At 44.8% G+C, this 21,142-nt stretch overlaps 1 protein-coding gene across 1 annotated transcript in view; it reads left to right on the top strand.

The window, feature by feature from the left end:
• The window catches only part of MSH5 (mutS homolog 5), an 86,256-nt gene that overhangs the window by 25,192 nt on the left and 39,922 nt on the right, over window positions 1–21,142 (top strand). Inside the window, exons 8-14 of the mRNA XM_029584326.1 lie at window positions 1,786–1,821; window positions 2,168–2,250; window positions 7,717–7,762; window positions 15,137–15,275; window positions 15,705–15,767; window positions 16,207–16,335; window positions 20,037–20,109. Coding sequence (XP_029440186.1) covers window positions 1,786–1,821; window positions 2,168–2,250; window positions 7,717–7,762; window positions 15,137–15,275; window positions 15,705–15,767; window positions 16,207–16,335; window positions 20,037–20,109 — 569 coding nt within the window. The remainder of the gene's footprint in view (window positions 1–1,785; window positions 1,822–2,167; window positions 2,251–7,716; window positions 7,763–15,136; window positions 15,276–15,704; window positions 15,768–16,206; window positions 16,336–20,036; window positions 20,110–21,142) is intronic.

Genomic DNA, 21,142 nt, shown 5'->3' with positions numbered 1-21,142 from the left:
AAACATACATAAATGTAAGCATAAAACATTAAAAAACAAATGGGTTGACATCACGATATAACATAAATAATAAAAATAAATATGAATAAATACAAGACACGCATTCTTCTTGGTCGCTACACAGCTATATTGGATCGGCTTCCGGTTTGTTTTTTGCTTCCATCTCTGTACAGCGGACGTTAAGGAAAAGTGACCATAGAGTTCCAGGTCATCAAGGACAGGCTGAATCAGGCTATCCCCAGTGCATGCTGGGACTTGTAACTTCTGCTTCTGACAGAGACCTGGAATTATAAATCCCATAGATGGGAGGAGGAAAAGAGGTAAAACTAGGACTGGCACAGTCTGACTTTGATGACCTGGAAACCTTAGGTCAGGAGGTGGTGGTGGATGGAAGTCTGCACCTCGGCATTGTTCCACCTTTGATTTTAAGGCTGGTTGTGCGTTAAGAGGGCAATTTTCATAACTGCTTGGATAGATGCAAAGTCCGCAGGTACTTGTACTTGCAGGCTTTACACCAGTTCTCAAAGAGAAAGTATGATTATATTTTCCCTTTGAAAATGGCCCTGGGAAAAAATAGCTGAAAGATTTGTTCCTCTTATTTTCTGTGGGTACTTTTCCCTTGAAAAGGACAGGGTCCATATTCAGATACAGCCAGCTAACCTTAGGGCAGCTCTTTGGCCTGACCAGACTAACTCAGCTCCTCTCAGTTACACCCCCAGTACACCCCTAATTTATCCGGCTAAATTCTAGTTTCCTAACTTATTAGCTGGCTAACATCTGAATTAGCTGAATAAATGTTTTTGAATATGGATTTCAACATGCGTAGATTTGTATAATCCATCCTCCAACCTAAATATACCCCTAGGGCTGCTTGCTTATTACCATGTTAAAAGTATGTGTGTTATTGATCACACACACACACTTACACTTACTTGTGTTAGCCAGGTAATGTTCAGACAGCTAGTATACTCAGGTAACAGGCTCCTCTAGCCGCCCTCTGGCTAAAGTAATTCAATCAGTTCTTTCACTCCTCCACGTCAAAATTAGGAGAAAAATCATTTTTAAATGTATTTGTTTAAATAATTTTGGAAGATCCACTTTAAATATGGCCATGTCCCTTCCTCCTGCATCATGAAATATTGAGCTTCCTATTGACTGAGCTATGAGAGATGAGAGGAGGAATCTGTCAGAATATCCTAGTTACACCAGGTTAGAAATCAGAGAAGGAAGTGGGGCAGTCTCCCAGAGCTCAGTGGGAACTGAATAGAGACAGTGACATCTAAGCAAATACATGAAACCATCTTCTGTGGAGTGAGGAAAGAGATTTTAACAGCTTTTTTGGGAATTATGTCCAGTAGTGCTGTTTTAATTCCCTTTTCCTCTTCATCCAGCTAGACCAGTACAGATGCATGGGACATGCCCCTCAGCTAGACAGAGAACAAATGTTTGCTGACATCACCCCTTATAAGTAAACTTTTGTTCTCTGTCTACTGGCTAGGGAGCATAACCCATTCGTCTAGACTGGTCTGGCTGGACTCAAGAAAAGGAAATTAACAGGTAAGAGTACATTTCTCTGTGTCAGTGCACGCTCATGGCCGATTAAAACTGATCAGTTCTTTAGACTTCTCAGATGATGTTACTTATATAAAACTGCCCCACATCCAGGTGATTGTCCTCGTCATTACTTTGCCTTTATACGCCAGAATGCTTTTTTTTTTTTTTTTTTTATTACAAAGGAGGTATAAGTAATGTTAAATCACCTTGTATGTCTGTATTTTTGTTAAGGACTGATATTGTGCAGATGGACCAGGACACTTACTGGTAAGACTAAATGTCTATATACCCTGAAAACTCACCACTATTAAGAGAGGATCACCACATCAAGAAATTAACAATATTAACGAATTAGCTATAAATAAGAAACTTGTCATATCAGAAAATTAGTATAACAGTGAACTTGGCAAATTACTTTACTATATTGTAAGCTGCTTAGGATTTTGGAATTAATGGGATATAAATGTTTAAAATAAATAAAAAAAAATATATCCATGCAACTACTATTGTCAGGAAAGGCAGCTTATTAGCAAGAACTCCAGATGTGTGTGCAGTTGTTGCATTTGTCTTGAGACGTCTGGCACTATCTCCTGCTGACTTCACTTTTTTCTAGCGTCCTACAGATATTTAAGAGTGAGGTGCATCCCTCTGTGTACAAGCTGGCCACAGGGCTGAAGGAGGGACTTAGCCTATACGGTGAGTGTTGGTCGCTTTTCTGCAGAGAGTACTGATAGAGAAATGTAGAATATGGCAACAAGTGAAAACTTCCAAACACCACCCCCCCCGTGTCTGTGTCCCATATTTTCTTCCTTTTATAGTACCATAGACCTTACATGTGTTACAACGTGCAGGAAACTTTTAAATCCGAGGCATGAATACTTCAGGTGCGTATTAATGATGACTAGTCTCAGACTGTGTTACTTTCTTAGCAGATTATTTGTGTTTGTCATCCCCCTGTTTAAATAGCTTTTGATTGTTTTGTTCATATTGGCTTGTATGTTTTTTTATTACAGTTATTTTCTGTATTTTTTCTGTTTTTTAATCCACTTAGCCCACTATTTTTTATGTTTCCCGTCTTATACTGTGGATAAGGTGGCTAACAAATCCCAGCTTTACTTCTCTCCCAACTCAGAGGATCCTCTGTGCCTGTACCAGGCTTTACCCCTTTTTCCCCACCACTGAAGTTCCTCTGTGCCTGTGCCAAACTTTACCTCTCACTACCTCACTGCAGAAGATTACTGGACCCACCTGCTGGTGATTGGGAAGGGCCCGATATAACAGGGGATGAGTTTCATGGTGGGCATCCGGAGTCGAATATAATGGGTGCTAAGCCAGACCTTGTCCCTTGGCTTCAATGTGTGCATCCGTGGCCTTTTTGGCTCTCTCTGCCGCCTTCTGGAGCATCTCCTCAGTGCGGACCCAGAGTTCCTGGAACTCCCGAGCTGTCAACTGAGCCGCAGGTGAGGGGACAGTCAATAGAATCGGTAACCCTTTTTTTGAAGAGGTTAATAAACATGTGGATAAAGGTGAACCAGTAGATGAAGTTTATTTGGATTTTCAGAAAGCGGTTGACAAAGTCCCTCATGAGAGGCTTCTAAGAAAACTAAAAAGTCATGGGATAGGAGGCGATGTCCTTTCGTGGATTACAAACTGGTTAAAAGACAGAAAACAGAGAGTAGGATTAAATGGTCAATTTTCTCAGTGGAAAAGGATAAACAGTGGAGTGGCTCAGGGATCTGTACTTGGATCGGTGCTTTTCAATATTTTTATAAATGATCTGGAAAGGAATATGATGAGTGAGGTTATCAAATTTGTGGATGATACAAAATTATTCAGAGTAGTTAAATCACAAGCGGATTGTGATACGTTAGTCCTACCTCGGTTCCCTTCCTTTTAAAGGAAAGTTGTTGTTCGGTAAGGAATTGGAGGACATGATACAATCCCTAGGAGAGAACAAGGTTCATAAGCTTCCAGAGGATAGGCCCCGTTCCAGGGGATCGTTTTCAGCTCGGGCTCGGTTCCGTGGTAGTCGGAAACCCAGGCCGGTGCGGTCGTCGGGGTCCTCTTTTCGTTCCTGCTCCAACAGACATAGTCGTGGAATCAGTCCTTTCGTGGCAGACGCTTTGGCAGACCCGGTAACCCCCTGGCGATGGCGGGGACTAAGGCCTCACAATGAAATATGGCCGTCCATCCCTCGGTATCCATCATCCACCAAGTATCAAGTGTGGGAGCCAGACTGTTGCTCTTTTTCGAGGCATGGACCAAGTTAATGTCAGACCAGTGGGTCCTCACCGTCATAAGTCAAGGCTACGCTTTAGATTTTATACGGCTCCCTTGGGACCAGTTCCTGATCTCTCCCTGTGTGTACCGGGAGAAACGGGAAGCGGTCAGAGGAACGCTCCAGCGCCTTCTGGATTTATTTATTTATTTATTTATTTAAATACTTTTCTATACCGAAGATCATGTACAAGTACATATCGGTTCGGTTTACAGTGAACCAACAGTTGGAAATTACATCAAACAATAAGAACATAATTTAACTAAACCTTGTACAGCCAACAATAAGAACATAATTAACAAAATTGTACTAGAGTAGAACTGTAGTTGAACAAGCATAACGAGTGGAATATAGGGAGCTATATTTGTGAGCTATTACACCGGTCCCATCGGCGGAAAGGCGCAAGGGATGTTACTCCATTTACTTCATAGTTCCAAAAAAGGAAGGAACTTTCCGACCAATCTTAGATCTCAAAAAGGTCAACCGATATCTTCGGGTACCGCATTTCCAGATGGAGACGCTCCGGTCGGTCATCACCTCCATGTGTCAGGGGGAGTTTCTAGCGTCTCTGGATCTCACGGAAGCGTATCTCCAAATCGGTATTTGGTCGTATCATCAAAGATTCCTCAGATTCTGCATTCTGGGCAGACACTACCAGTTCCGAGCGTTGCCATTCGGCCTCGCCACCGCCCCCAGGACGTTCACCAAGGTGATGGTGGTGGTTGCGGCGCAACTCCGAAGAGAAGGTCTGCTGGTGCATCCCTACCTGGACAGTTGGCTGATTCGTGTGAAGTCCGAGGCTCAGTGTCAAGCCGCTATCCGCAGGGTTCTACAGCTCTTGCACTCCCTCGGCTGGGTGGTCAACCTTGCCAAGAGTCGGCTGGTGCCCTCGCAGTCTCTGGAATTTCTGGGAGCTCTTTTCTACACGATGCTGGGGAGAGTGTTCCTCACCACAGAACAGATAGTCAAGCTACAGGGACAGGTGAGAGACCTATTGTCCATGCGAGTGCCCAGGGTGAGAGATTACTTGAGGGTCTTGGGGTCCATGACGTCCACCCTGGAATTGGTACCCTGGGCCTTCGCTCATATGCGTCCTTTACAATCAGCGTTGCTGTCCTGCTGGAAGCCGGTGTTGGAACAGTTCCATCTTCCGCTTCCACTTACGGATTCAGCGAGAGCCAGTCTCGACTAGTGGCTTGTCTCAGACCACCTGGAGCGAGGCGTTCCTTTAGTAATGCCCGAATGGACGATTGTTACTATGGATGCCAGTCTCTCCGCCTGGGGAGCGGTGTGCCTGGGAAAGTTGGTGCAGGGGCAGTGGTCCCGAGAAGTCGCAGTGGTCTATCAACTGGTTGGAAACCAGAGCGGTAGCTCTGGCGTTGGAGGCCTTCCTTCCGCTCCTGCGAGGGAAATTGGTCTGAGTCTTGTCCACCAATGCAACCACAGTGGCATATATCAATCGCCAAGGAGGAACCAGGAGTCGTCCGGTGGCGACGGAGGCGCAACAGTTGATGGACTGGGCGGAACGGCATCTCGTCAGCATCGCGGCTTCTCACATTGCCGGAGTAGACTGTTCAAGCGGACTTCCTCAGTCACCACCATCTTGATCCCGGAGAGTGTAAGTTGTCTGACGAGGCTTTTCAGCTAATCTGCGAGTGATGGGGCACACCACGTATGGATCTGATGGCTACGTTCCAAAATGCCAAGGCCCCACGGTTCTACAGTCTGCGCAGGGAGACGGGGGCCAAGGGAGTCGATGCCCTGGTACTTCCCTGGCCGCCAAACATCTTACTGTACGTCTTTCCTCCCTGGCCACTGATCGGAAAGGTGATCAGGAGAATAGGGCTCCATCCGGTGGAAGTGATCCTCGTGGCTCCGGAATGGCCGAGGCGTCCTTGGTTTGCGGATCTACTCAACCTGTCAATAGCGGACCCTCTGTGGTTTCGGGAGTCCGCGGTGCTGCTGCGTCAAGGCCCCGTCTATTTGGAAGAGGCGGATCGCTTTTGTCTTGCGGCATGGCTTTTGAAAGGCAATGGTTGAAAAATAAAGGTTACTCGGATGCAGTCATAGCCACATTGTTGAGGTCGAGAAAGCCATCTACTTCCCTGGCTTATGTCAGGGTCTGGAAAGTTTTTGACGCTTGGTGTTCGGGTCGTGAGATGGACCCCACCAGGGCGTCAGTGTCAGATATTCTAGGTTTTCTACAAGTCGGTCTGTCGAAAGGTCTGTCCTGTAGTTCCCTAAGGGCGCAGGTTGCGGCGCTTGGCCTCCGTCATCCGTGTCCTTCCTGGAACCTCAATCTCGTGCTTTCGTCGTTGTGTGAGGCACCCTTTGAGCCTATCAAGCGAGCGACGCTAAAGGATCTTACGCTGAAAGTGGTATTTTTAGTGGCGATTTCCTCAGCACGCCGGGTGTCCGAATTACAGGCGTTATCGTGCAGGGAACCCTTTTTGCGATTTTCTGATTCAGGGGTGTCCTTGCGAACGGTTCCTTCCTTTCTTCCGAAGGTGGTGTCATTGTTTCATTTGGATCAATCCATCGAGTTTCCAGCCTTCTCTGGTCTGGATCGTTCGGATCCGGTAGCTAAGGATTTGCGGAAGCTGGATGTCCGCAGGGCTCTGATTCGATATCTGGAGGTTACCAATTCTTTTCGGGTTGTGGAATGGGCCACGAAAAGGCAGTATGGCCTCCAAGACTACGATAGCTTGTTGGCTGAAAGAGGCTATCGGTTCAACATATCTATTGCATGGTAAGACGGTACCGGTGGGGCTTTACGCTCATTCTACACATTCTCAGGCCGCTTCCTGGGCGGAATGTCACCGAGTTTCACCACAGGAAATATGCAGGGCGGCCACTTGGAAGTCTTTGCATACTTTCGCCAGGCATTACAGATTGGATGTGCGTGCTCCAGATGCTGGGGGATTTGGAGAAGGAGTGCTCCGAGCGGGCCTCTCTGGATCCCACCCTCAGTAAGTTGGCTCTGGTACATACCAGGAGTCTGGACTGATCCGGGTACATACAGGGAAAAGAAAATTAGTTTCTTACCTGATAATTTTCGTTAAGGTAGTACCACGGATCAGTCCAGAGTCCCGCCCTATACTTGTGTACTCTTAAGTAATGGAGAGTCCGCTCGTATAATATATTCTGGTCAGGTTATTTACCATTCATTCTTGTTTGTTCCTTTGGTTCTGAGAGTTCGGTTCCTACTTGCGGGTTGATTATGAGCTTTAGGTTAGTTAACGGTTGAATAGATTTTTTATTCCATTCTGCTTTGACATTACGTAAGACTGAGGGACTGTGGGTGGCACCCTAGTATATATGGCAGGGTTGTTTGAAAAAACTTCTCTGTCTCCATCTGCTGGAGGGGAGGCAAAACCCAGGAGTCTGGACTGATCCGTGGTACTACAGGAACGAAAATTATCAGGTAAGAAACTAATTTTCCTGTACTTTCTCTTTGAAAATTAGTGCAAAATCTGCAGATAAAAAGTACCCATGGAATTTGTCTCGATGCAGACAAATTGAAAATGCCCTGTTTCCCCCTTCAACCTCATATTTGTGAGTCCTTGGTCTAAAATGTCCTTTTCATTGAGAAAGGTTTGCTTTTAAGGTATCTGAATACTTCTGTCCTCTCCCTACTCTTGACTTCCTCTTTCACAGAGTGCCTTTGTAGCTTTCAATGACATCAATAAGATCAGTTGGATTCAGTCAAGCTTCAGAGTCTGAACAGGCTAAGAAGAGAATGTCTGTTAGCAGTAGTGCTGGTAGTAGTAGTAGTAGTGGCGGAATACCATTCTAGTGGTCTCTGCTCATTGCATAACCCTATATTGGATAAAAATATAAAAAGAGAAATTGTGGTGGTATAAAGATGTCTACCTTCTATTTAGGAATTATGAACCGTTGCAAGTCTAAGTGGGGAGAGAAACTGATGAGGTGAGCTGATTAGTAATTTCCTTCATGTTCAGTTGTGCCTCATACATGTGTACACTCACACATGCATGGGCACACGTGCCTCAGCACCAAATCTGGCTTTGTACTACCATTGGGGTGCTCCTCTGACATGTTCCAATCACTGGCTTTCATGTCATTACTCTTCCAAGTATCTACTTGTCTCGAGTACTGCAGCGCCAGCCTAGCTGAGGAAGAGCAAGTTGACATATCTCCTCAACTAATAGCTAATGACGGGCCCAGGGAGTGCTTTAAGCAAGCCATAACCCATACCAGGGAGTATTTTAAAGAGCTTTTATGTTTTTCCTGGATACTTTTGATCTTGTGCCTCCATAAGCCCTGGGATCAATAGATTTTACTTTTAAAAAATGAAAACATTGATCTTGAATCCTCTCATGCTATGTATTCAGCTGATGTAACCAAGCATTATTAAAAGTGCCCTACTATTTTTGGGTTCCTGGTGATGAGTTTCACTACTCTGATGTCCAAGCATGATCACATTATTACAATATGTTAACTGCCTTTTCCATTTCATCTTGCTACACCAGTCCAGTCAAGTGGGTTATGGTCCCCTACCAGTGGATAGTAGCAGAGAATACAGTTTTCCTTGGTAACGTCATCACCACTACTTAGAAGTGGTGTAGCCCAGGAACAACCCAGTATTCTCTTCCTCCAGCAGATAGTAGGACATACTGGTGGTGCAGCACCATTTTCACTAACATAGTAAATGACAGCAGATAAAGACCAAGCGGTCCATCCAGTCTGCCCAGCAAGTTACATAGTAGCATTTATTTATTTATGTGTTGCTTTTATAAACTGTCAATCTATGAGGACAATTTTAGCGATGTACAAAGTTATAACAATAAAACATTACAGTTGCAATATAAAATAATAAAAAATTAAAGAATAAAAACAAATAAGAGGCATACAAAGTAAAAAGCATATAAAATAAAAATAAGACAACTAAAAGCATACAATCTGTACTTGATGTGCTGCAATATGAGCAATGAGTACCGCAGATTGAAATATCCTTGTCCCCATGTTATCAAGAAACCAAGGATCCTTCCTGGGTAGAGCTGAATTGCGAGATCTGGAGCGCTTAGCACAAAGAAGAGTGGTTTCCACGATAATGGAATTTGAAGTAATTTGAGATCATGAATGGCCCAGACAAGGTTGAACTTTATGCTTAGTGTCAACCGATTTGGAGACCGCAGAACCAGTGTAAGGAGTAGACCAGATCTTCTGTTGGGCATCCAGCAATTCATCATGTACGGGGACCACACAAGCCCAGTTAGGAGGCTGAAGGAGTTCGAAAACTCCTTTGTACGTTTTCAGTGGAGCATCATTGCCAAGAAGGTTAAATCTGTTGGCTGAAGCAAGCTTTGTCAGAAAAAATGAATAGGCTTAATCATCCAGTGGAGCAAAGCCTCCAATAATGTCTGGAGAGGCCAGAGAAGATGGGGCCTGATGAGGTTCATGGGGCCTGATGAGGGAGCTCAGAGATGTGCTGGCGGGTCCACTGTGTGACCTGTTCAATAGATCCCTAGAAACGGGAGTGGTGCCGAGTGATTGGAGAAGAGCAGTGGTGATCCCGCTTCACAAGAGTGGAAACAGAGAAGAGGCTGGTAACTACAGACCGGTTAGCCTCACCTCGGTGGTGGGAAAAGTAATGGAGTCGCTGTTAAAAGAAGGAATAGTGAACTATCTACAGTCAGAAGAATTGCTGGACCAGAGGCAGCATGGATTCATCAGGAGAAGATCCTGTCAGACAAATCTGATAGACTTTTTTGACTGGGTAACCAAGGAATTGGATCAAGGAAGAGTACTCGATGTCATCTACTTGGACTTCAGCAAAGCTTTTGATACGGTTCCTCACAGGAGACTGGTGAATAAAATAAGAAGCTTAGGAGTGAGTGCCAAGGTAGTGGCCTGGATTGCAAACTGGTTGACGAACAGAAGACAATGTGTGATGGTAAATGGAACTTACTCTGAAGAGAGAGCGGTGTTGAGTGGAGTGCCACAAGGGTCTGTGTTGGGACCGGTCCTGTTCAATATCTTTGTCAGCAACATTGCGGACGGGATAGAAGGTAAGGTTTGTCTTATTGCAGATGACACTAAGATCTGCAACAGAGTGGACACGACGGAAGGAGTGGAGAGAATGAGATGGGATTTAAGGAAACTGGAAGAGTGGTCGAAGATATGGCAGCTGAGATTCAATGCCAAGAAGTGCAGAGTCATGCATATGGGGTGTGGAAATCCGAAAGAACTGTATTCAATGGGGGGGAGAAGGGCTGATGTGCACAGGGCAGGAGAGAGACCTTGGGGTGATAGTGTCTAATGATCTGAAGTCGGTGAAACAATGTGACAAGGTGATAGCTAAAGCCAGAAGAATGCTGGGCTGCATAGAGAGAGGAATATCGAGTAAGAAAAGGGAAGTGATTATCCCCTTGTACAGGTCCTTGGTGAGGCCTCACCTAGAGTACTGTGTTCAGTTCTGGAGACCGTATGTCCGAAGGGACAGAGACAGGATGGAGGCGGTCTAGAGAAGGGTGACCAAAAAGGTGGAGGGTCTTCATCAAATGACTTATGAGAAGAGATTGAAGAATCTAAATATGTACACCCTGGAGGAAAGGAGGAGCAGGGGTGATATGATACAGACTTTCAGATACTTGAAAGGTTTTAATGATCCAAAGACAACGACAAACCTTTTCCTTTGCAAAAAAAATCAGCAGAACCAGGGGTCACGATTTAAAACTCCTCCAGGGAGGAAGACTCAGAACCAATGTCAGGAAGTATTTCTTCACGGAGAGGGTGGTGGATGCCTGGAACGCCCTTCCGGAGGAAGTGGTGAAGACCAAAACTGTGAAGGATTTCAAAGGGGCGTGGGATAAATACTGTGGATCCATAAAGTCTAGAGGATGTGAATGAAGAGAAGAGGCATGGGGGTGGCTTGTGGGAATGACGGCTACTACCTGGAGATGAATATCCTTATTCAGTAAAAATACACACGGGTAATGCGACTCCAACATTGCTCTATGCTTCAGCAAGAGGAAATGTGGGAAAAAGGATTTGCATCCACATAAAAGCAGGGGAGTAGCTTGCTTGTTACGGTGGTTACTACCCCAAACCAAAAATGCCTGATACTTCACTTTCAATGCATATCCAGCATAGCTCTCTGCTTCAAAGGCAGGGGAAATGAAGAAAAGATGTTTTATATTCAGACATCTACCAACAAGGACTGAATTACACAGGCTGGGTAAAACAAATAAGCATGGGTATAGCTTGCTTGTTACAGCGGTTACTACCCCAAATCAAGCCTGATACTTCACTTAGAATACATATCCAGCGCAGCTCACTGCTTCAACGGCAGGGGGAATGAAGAAAAGAAGATTTATATTCAAACAACCAACAAGGATTGAATTGCAGAGGCTGGATAAACAAGCGTGGGAGTAGCTTGCTTATTACGGCGGTTACTACTCCAAACCAATTAGCTGGATACTTCACTTAGATGCAGCTCCAGCACTGCTATCTATAATGGCGGGGGTGGAAGGGAAATAGAACAAAAAAAATTATTTAAAGGGACAAGAGTAACAGAAAAGTATGAAAAAAAAAAAAGTGTGAAAGCTTGCTGGGCAGACTGGATGGACCGTTTGGTCGTCTTCTGCTGTCATTTCTATGTTTCTATGTAAGAGAAATCTGGGGAAGAAGGAACTGGAGAATAAGCTGGCGAATATATCAAATCCAGCGAGTCTAGGGACCTTGATCATGGCCGAGGTCATGATTGAGGACAAGGAAGAGATTTGTGTCCCGTCAGGAGTAGGCACTCACTGGTAGAGGAAAAGGAGTTGGAGTCGACACTGGCGTAAAATGCACTGGAGACAAGTGTGGGGATGGAGAGGACGGAGCCGAGAGAGGCTTTGGCATGTCCTTGAAGAAAGCCTTGAGAAAAGCATGCCAATGGTCATGTATGGCAGGGTCCGACAGGTCCAGCGGCATATCCAAACAGACCGGACTAGACTCAGAAGAAGAATCGGACAGTTGACAATGTGGTTTGAACCAGTCTTGGATAGATTCCAAAACAAGCTCAATAGAAAACATTGGCTTGAACTCTGGAAGAACCAGATGAGAAGATTTCTGTGAAGTAACCTGGGAGTGCACCAAAGAGCAGGGGATGGCATGTTTATGTACTTTAGATGGCGCTGTAGCTGTTGTTGGCGTGGTATGAGTAGGTACCCTGTGTTGGTCCACTGACTTCTCCACCTTGGACAGCGTTGAGTCCTTCGGCACCTTGGTCAGTGCAGTCTTTTGGCACCTTGGACAGCATGGGTACTTTCGTTGGTGTATACGGCACAGACTCTTTTGGTGCTTTAGATGGTGCAGAGCTTGGAGACTTAGATGGCGTCGAGCATGAAAATGTCGCAGAGTGTGCTGACTTTGGCCGCATGGTGTCCCTCAGCGCCTTGACGTGCTTGTAGCCCATTCATACCAGGTGGGGCATTCCCCAGCTGGATTTGGTGGCGTTGAGACAGCATGCCAAAGTGCACCACTTTTTCAGTCACAGGCAAGAGAGCAAAGCAGAGGGAATCAATGTTCTGGTTCTCCCATGGTTGCCAGGGATTCTGTTATACATCTTCCTTCCGTGGCCCCTGATAGGAAGTGTGTTAAAACATAGCAAGATTCACCGGGAGAGGGTGATTCTCATGGCTCTAGAATGGCCACATCAGCCATGGTTTGCGAATCTGGTAAATCTTGCGGTGGATGGCCCTCTAGGGCTCTGGCATCTTCAGAAGTTTCTTCATCAGGGACCAGTCTTCTTGGATCAAGTGGATCACTTTTGTCTCGCAGCTTGGATTTTGAAAGGAATAATTTGAGACTGACGGGATATTCAAAAGAAGCCATTACCACCTTACTACAGGCTAGAAGATCTTCCACCTCCTTGGCTTATGTCAGGGTGTGGAGAATGAGACATGGTGTCTCAAGGAGGGAATTGAGCCTACTCGAGCTTCAGTGTCTCATATTTTGACCTTTTTGCAGAATGGCCTAGTGAAGGGACTTGCATTTAATTCTCTTAGAGTTCAAGTAACGGCCTTAGGCTGTTTCTGAGGTAAGGTGCATGGTGTGTCCCTGGCTTCGCATCTGCATGTGGTCCATTTTCTTTATGGGGTGAAGCATTTGTAACAACAAGTAAGAAGAGTGTGTCCCTCATGGAACCTTAATTTAGTGCTATAAGTGTTCTGTGGTGCTCCATTTGAGCCGTTAGGCATCATTAAAGGATCTTACCCTGAAGGTGGTCTTTCTTGTGGCGATTTGCTCATCCAGAAGGATTTCGGAACTTCAGGCCTTGACTTCTAGGAATCCTTTCCTTCATTTTTCAGAGGAAGGTCATTGCGAATGGTGCCTTCCTTTTTACCAAAGGTACATAAGAACTTAAGATATGCCATATTTGGTCAAACCAAGGGTCCATCAAGCCCAGTATCCTGTGTCCAACTGTAGCCAATCCAAGTCGCAAGTACCCAAACATAAAATAGATCCCATGCTACTAATGCCATCAACAAGCAGTGGCTATTCCCTATTGATTAATAACAGTTTATGGACTTCCCCTCCAGAACTTATCCAAACCTTTTTTAAACCTAGCTACACAAGCTGCCTTAACCACATCCTCTGGCAATGAATTCCAGAGCTTAATTATGCTTAATTGTGTCTATTTTTCACCTCAGTCAGACAGTGGAGCTGCCCGTTTTTTTAAATTTGGATTTGGCAACTCCACATGTACGGGAGCTTCATTTGTTGAATGTCCATTGAGCCTTGTTGCATTATCTCATGTTTACCAAAGGTTTTCAGAGATCTGACAACCTCTTTGTTCTGTGGGGTGGCGTGAAGAAAGGGGGTAAGGCTTCCAAAGCTACCATCACGTGGTGGCTGAACGAGGCAATTGTGACTGTGTATATTTGCAAAAGTTGGCCAATTATCGAGGGACTGCATACTCATTCTACTTGGGTGCAGGCAGCCTCCTGGGCAGAGTTGGGTTTCCCTGCAGGAGAACTGTAGGGCGGCAACTTGGTCTTCATTGTACACTTTCACAAGAGATTATGGTCTGGATATTTGGGCACTGGAAATGGCTGGTTTTGGAGTGTGCTAAGAGTGAGTCTTTCAGGTTCCCTCCCAGTTTAGAGAAGCTTGGATATATCCCATGCATCTGGAGTATGAACAGTAAAGGAAAATGGGTTATCTGCTAATTTTCATCCCTGGAATACCACAGATCAGTCCAGAGCCCACTTCACACTGGAAAGACTGCTTTCCTTTCTGTATGTAAACAGTGGAGAATTGGTTACTTGTTGGGGAAGATTTAATCCCCTTAGTTGGAGAAAGGGCTCTAGTTTGGGGGGCTCCACTTTCCTCCTGCTTGGTTTAGGTGGGGAGGGTGGGGAGATGAAGTTAGTTTTTTATTTTAATCTCATCTTGGCTTGGGTACAGGCATACTGAGGGACTGCAAGTGGCATTGCTATCTTATGTAACAATGTTAGTAAAGCTTTTCTTCTCTGTCTCCATCTGCTGGTAGGGATGAAAAACCCATGCATCTGGACTGATCTGTGGTATTCCAGGAACGAAAATTATCAGACAAGAACCAATTTTCCTATATTATATCAAAGGCCGCATGATGTCCGAGATTATTCATGCTCCGTCTTCTTCCAGGTCAGAAGGAATTGCTATTGTGCCGGTGAATATTGATAAGGCAGCTACTTGGTAAATCTAAGCATTACAGGTTGGATTGGAGAATGTAGCCTTTGGGACTGGTGTTCTCAATGTGGCCTTTGCTTCCTCCCTCCAGAGCTGGTTGGGCTTTGGTATTTTCTAATTGTCTCGACTGGACTGGTATAGTAGGATTCATGGAAAGAAAATTAACAGGTGGTAATTTCTCCTTTGAAAAAGGATTCACCCAAGATGATGCACAATAGATAAACTAGGATGGTACAACAGGTTAAAATGGCACAATTGTAAATAGTGCAAAACTAGCACCTATATCTAGGTATTAACAAAGCTCCATGGAAAAAAAGAGACTGAAGCGGGACCCTGCATGGTTTAGGGCATGCCTGGCATGCTCAGTGTGCACAATCAAAGTTTTCCGTGCCGAGCTCCATCCAATGATGTCACCCATGTATCCTGCTTGTCCTAGGAGAAATGATTTTTCATTTTGGAGAATGTTTGTTTTTTGACTGTGATACCTGACAGTAGTGGGCCTGACTAATATAAGGTTCAGTCCCTCTGAGCTGTGCACCCATGCACCTCTTCAACTCTTGCCCTCTTTTGTGCATTGTGTGGCTCATGGATTTCCTTCTTGTGTCACCCTCTCTATGGCAGGCTGTGGTTCATGCGGCCCACCCAGGATCTGAAAGTACTGAATGCACGTCTGGATGTCATCCAGTTCTTCATGCTGGCCCGGAACCAGGAGGCGGTGCAGACCCTACAGGACTGTCTGAGGAACATCAAGAACATACCTGTAAAGGAAGTATATGATCATCTGTGCGTGGTGACACTATCTCTTTTGCACTGCTCTCACTGTGATATTGCCAATGTTGCCATTCTGTCACTGGTGATGCAGGCCACTTCACTCTTTTTTCTACACGGTGACGTAGCACACTTCACTATTTGCTCTTGCCAATAAAATTAGCCTCCTAGTGCTTCTCTCCCTGGTGACAATGTCAACTTCACCCTTCTCTCTCGAGTGGCTCTGTCCCACTTGATCTTTTCACTGGTGATGTAGTCCTCCTATCCCTGATCTCACTAGTGACACTTCCCTCTTTGCCTAGCTCTTCTGGGGATGCTGCCCTCCTCTCCCTTCTCACTGGTGACACCATCCCTTTCACCTTTCTTTGATTGGTGAAATCCCTACCTTCTTTTCTGATTGGAGCTGTGTGTCCTCTTGCAGCTGATACTGAAGCGGATGGCTCTTTCCTACACCAAGGTCAATGACTGGCAGGCGCTGTACAAGGTACAACTTTTCCATAGATATGAGTACCTATAGGACATCCTTATTTTCCAAGTCTTCACCAGCTTTTCAACAGAAAAAAAAACAATTTAGTAAAATAACCCTCCCAGAAAACTAGGAGTAGGAAATGCATAGATTAGTGATGCCACAGAGAGAGGCATGTAGACCTGCTTTATGGGTTTGAAATACCCTAAAATGCTTCAGTAATAAGGGCATCATTCTATGGCAGTGGTTCTCAACCCTGTCCTGGGGACCCCCAGCCAGTCGGCTTTTCAGGATATCCGAGGTGAATATGCATGAGAGAAAATTTGCATGCATATTCGTTATGGATATTCTGAAAACCCAACTGGCTGGGGTGTCCCTAGGACAGGGTTGGGAACCACTCTTCCATGGCGTGACCTGAAGCTCATTGGTACTGTGTCTCTTCTCACTTTCTCTGCAGACAGTATATAGCTCGCTGTGTATCCGGGACACCTGCCGCTCCCTGCCACAGTCCATTGACCTCTTCGCCAGGATCTCCTGGGTCTTCACTGATGACCTCCACTACATTGCCAGCCTCATCAGCAAAGTGGTGCGTCTCCTTTACAGTGGCTGCCTCAGCCACAATGCTTTCCATCACCCCAGCAAGATGTAACCAAGGTCACATGCAGAATAAATTTGTGGACTCCTAAACAATTTTAAATAAAATAAATACATTAGTGGCAGAGTTGGGATTAGAACCCACTCTCGGTGCAGCACAGAATTGCTGAATTGGATATCACCACTGTGAAGAAAAATAGCAATACTAGCCAAGGCTTACACATAAGCCACACACTCGCATATACACACACTTCCTCTTCATTCAGCCAGACCAAGCCAGTCATATGGGTTATGCCCTCCAGCCAGCAAATGGAGACAGACTAATAGGTTCGCTGATGCCACCTCCTTATACATCCATGCAGACCTCAGCCTGCACTATTCTCTGACTCCAGCGGGCGATAGGCAAGCATATCCTGTGCTGTGAGATGAGGCACGATTTGGCTGGTTAAAGAAGAATTTGAGAAATTTTGTAAGGGCAGCTCCTGAAGTGAAAGTCTAATACTTCCTCCCTCAGTTGAGCATAGCCCTGGGCCAGGAGCCTTCCAGTTTTGTTTGTTTTTGCTGGTTTAGGTACAGACTCTTCTATAGGTAGCCTTCCCCTTTCTCTCCCCCCTTATCTCTTCTGATCCCTTTTTGGGATCTCTTCTTCACCTCACAAAAAAAAAAAAAAAAAGTTATAGTTTTCCTTTGCCGCCTCCAGTGGGCACATTATAGCTTAAAAAAAGAGAAGAGTTTGAAGAACAGGAGTGGTTAGTAATGATACTCAGGAAGGAGAGCACCAGGTGAATTGAGCACCTCTTTCACTTCTTTGGGTTACAGCGGTGAAGGTTTTGGTTTGGAGCGGCAATACAAAAGCCATATCTTCTTTGGAGCTCAGGAAGAGAACCACACTCTGTGTCAGTTATGCATCCGTAGCATGCTGGGGAAAGGTTCATCGTGCAATGGGTGTGTGGAGGAGAAGAGGGGACTGAGTAGCATGGAGATTCAGCTGTTCTGGTGGGAGGGAGGGTCCACATCAGCGGGCCAGCCATTCTCTCTGTTCCTGCCGGCAGGATGGCTGCCTATATGGGAATGGCAGCCATGTTTGAACTGCGGCAAAAGAATAAGTAGCTAGGACTTCTTTCCCTCAGTCCTGCAGTGCAGGAAGCAGATCTAAATTCAGCAGACCATGTGTGGGCAGTGAGCAGCTTTCTCCATGAATTTTGAGCCACCTTCCTCTGCCTGGGCATGTTTCAAAGAAATTAGGAAACAAAAACATATCTTCACCAAGTTTTTTGATATGGGGCAAAGTTCTGACCCAGGGTTCTCTTTAGTAGTCCCTCCTCCCCAGGGAACTCTAGGAAGGTCAAGGAGATAGAGGATTAGGAAAGAGGAGGAAGAAGAGGTGGATGATGCCACGTCATCCAGGTCAGAGGACTCTCCTCCTTCCTCACTTCTACTTTTCTTAAAACCTTAAGGTCTACAAGTGACAAATTTGAAAGCACGGACTTTCTCCCTTCTCAATCCACCTTTACTTCTTTTCTCATTCTCTTGCTCTGGATTCCCAGGGAGGGGTTTCTGCAGGAGAGAAACCCAGTCCTGCACTCTGCCCTATAGAAAATGGCCTGATGCAAATACTTCACAAACTCTGTGGGAACAGAAGCCCAGGGAAAGGAAATAACATCTCCACCTAAAGAAATGGGAACTGCTCCTCTTGGAACTCCACCTGGAGGAGCTGTAGACCAGACCACTGTAACGTCTGAGACCACCAGAACCAGCATAGGAGGCCCCTGCTCTGAGGTACTCCCTTATCATGGTTCCAATATGGCCACAGTTCCCACCGCAACAGAAAGCACACCTATTTCCATTAATTTGTAACCTATCATTAAAATCATCCGATGTACCTGAAGATTGGAAGATGGAGAATGTAACCCCGATATTTAAAAAAGGATCCAGAGGTGATCCGGGAAACTATAGCCCAGTGAGCCTGATTTCAGTGCTGGGAAAATCATGGAAACTGTTATAAAGAATAAAATCACAAAACATTTAGATAGACATGGTTTGATGGGATACAGCCAGCATGGATTTACCAAAGGGGAAGTCTTGCCTCACAAATCTCCTACAATTTATTTGAAGGGGTAAAAAAACATGTGGAGAAAGGTGAACTGGTAGATGTGGTGTATTTGGATTTTCAGAAGGCATTTGACAAAGTTCCGCATGAGAGTCTTCTAAGAAAACTAAAAAGTAATGGGATAGGAGGTGATGTCCTTTTGTGGATTGCAAGCTGGTTAAAAGACAGGAAACAGAGTAGGATTAAATGGTCTGTTTTCACAGTGGAAAAAGGTAAACTGTGGAGTGCCTCAGGGATCTGTACTTGGACCGGTGCTTTTCAATATATTTATAAATGATCTGGAAAGGAATATGATGAGTGAGGTGATCAAATTTGTGGATAACACAAAATTATGCAGTTTAAATCTCAAGCGGATTGTGATGAATTGCAAGAGGACCTTGTGAGACTGGAAGATTGGGCTTCCAAATGGCAGATGAAATTTAATGTGGACAAGTGCAAAGTGATGCATATAGGGAAAAATAACCCTTGCTGTAGTTACACAATGTTAGCTTCTAGCTTAGGAGTTGTCACCCAGGAAAGAGATCTAGGCATCATAGTGGATAACACATTGAAATTGTCAGCTCAGTGTGCTGTAGCGATCAAAAAAGCAAACAAAATGCTAGGAATTATTAGGAAGGGAATGGCGAATAAAACAGTGGATGTCATAATGCCTCTGTATCGCTCGATGCTGAGACCGCATCTTGAATACTGTGCAATTCTGGTCACCGCATCTCAAAAAAGATATAGTTGCAATGGAGAAAGTGCAGAGAAGGGCGACCAAAATAAGGGGCATGGAACAGCTGCCCTATGAGGAAAGACTAAAGAAGATAGGGCTGTTCAGTGGAGAAGAGACGACTGAGGGGGGATATGATAGAGATCTACAAAATTATAAAAGGACTTGAACAAGTTAATGTAAATCGATTATTTACTCTCTCTGCCAAACCTATTATTACATCTGTTAAAGTTTAGGATGAACAGCTCATATGATTATTTCAGCAGAAGAATGGTAAGTTTTTTTTTTATGCTGATGTAAATAATTTTTTTTCTTCTCTTTCTGACTCCTTGGAAGCCCCCTGGTTGTGGGGTAGGGGAGAATTTTTACGAGTTATGTTCTTAGCTTGTTAGAGATAATACTGGCAGGCTGAAGTCCGTATGGGAGCCTATAAGGGATGATGTCAGTGAACTGTTGTGATAGAATACTGAACGACGGTATATAAAAACCAATAAATAAATAAATAACCTGTTTGTCTCTGTCTCCATCTACTGGTTGGTGGGCATAACCCATATGTCTGGACTGGTGCAGCTGGATTCAACGAAAGGACATTATCAGGTAAGAACAAATTTCTCCATACACACACTCAGATCTACAAAGACACACACACACTCTGATATATGCAGACAGACAGACCCAACACTCAGACATATATATATATTCAGATACACAAACACGCACACATTCTCAGATATAGACACAAAACAACACACACAGACATACTAGGATGCAGACACAACATATACAAATGCACACACATACACTATCATATGCATACGGACAGACACACACAGATGTTTCACTTTCTTGCACACTCTTTCTTCACCTGCAGGTAGATTTTGAGGAAAGCCTGTCAGAGAATCGCTTTGTTGTGAAACCTAACGTGGACCCGGCCATCGATGAAAGTAAGACACCTCCATCAGAACAGGGCCACATTTGGTGCCCATAGGTATCAAATTTGTGTATACCCTCATCCCTTACTCTGGCAGCTATAGAGCACCCCCTCTGGCACCGGTGGTTCTGGCACAGCATTCCCTCCACATTTCCGCCTTATCCAGCAGTATCTTCCCTCCTGCTCTCCTCCGACTCCATTCCCAGATTCCCATCTCTCTGTCAAACTGCACATGTACTTTTGTCTGCATTAAAAAAGGAGAGGGTTTAGGTCAGAGATAGGAAAGCATGTGCACCGAGGCATGGGCTAGGCAGGGTTAAATACTGGGGTCTGGACATAGGGCAGATAGTCAAGGAAGGCTGGGCCAGCCAGGGGAGAGTGCTTGTGGAGGGCCTCTGGTGGTAAGGAGGCTGCATAGCAGCCAGAATCGTAACACACTAAGGTTCGTCATCCAAAGTCCCATCTCAGCCCGTCACCTCAATTGGACTTCATAGGAACCCTGCTAGATACAGATCTGGCCAAGGCCTTCCTGCCCAATCAAAAGGCCATCACTTTGACCATTGCGGCAGAGATTCATCAGAGCCAGCAGATGTCAGCCGGGCACATGTTGAGGTGGTTGGGCCATATTTATTTATTTTATTTATTTATTTAAATGTTTTTTTTTCTACCGAAGTATAGCTAGATGCCTTCACTCCAGTTTACAGATATAACAACTTAGTACATTTTGTCAACAATATATACAAAACATTTTTACAACAGTTGAACCAAATAGGGTATAGTTGGGGTCAACCAGGTGATAATCAGCACATTTAAAGAAATTATGTACATAAAACAGCTTAGAGTGGGCTAATTTATATAATTTGAAATGAGTTATCGTTGACGGGGAGAAATATGTTATTAATGATGGGGAAAATATATTTTTAAAGGGAAGAAGAGTATATTAAGGTTCGGTTTATCTATGAGAAGCTGATTTTAAAAGTCTGCGGATAATATGTAGTATAATTATTGTCGTTGAACAATCAAGCTTAAATGTTCAGTGTAATAGT

The sequence above is a fragment of the Rhinatrema bivittatum genome, chromosome 19, assembly GCF_901001135.1.
Source record: "Rhinatrema bivittatum chromosome 19, aRhiBiv1.1, whole genome shotgun sequence".
In the NCBI taxonomy this organism is placed as follows: Eukaryota; Metazoa; Chordata; class Amphibia; order Gymnophiona; family Rhinatrematidae; genus Rhinatrema; species Rhinatrema bivittatum.
The sequence above is the reverse complement of the archived record's forward strand: the minus strand, read 5'-3'. Positions and strand labels throughout refer to the sequence as shown.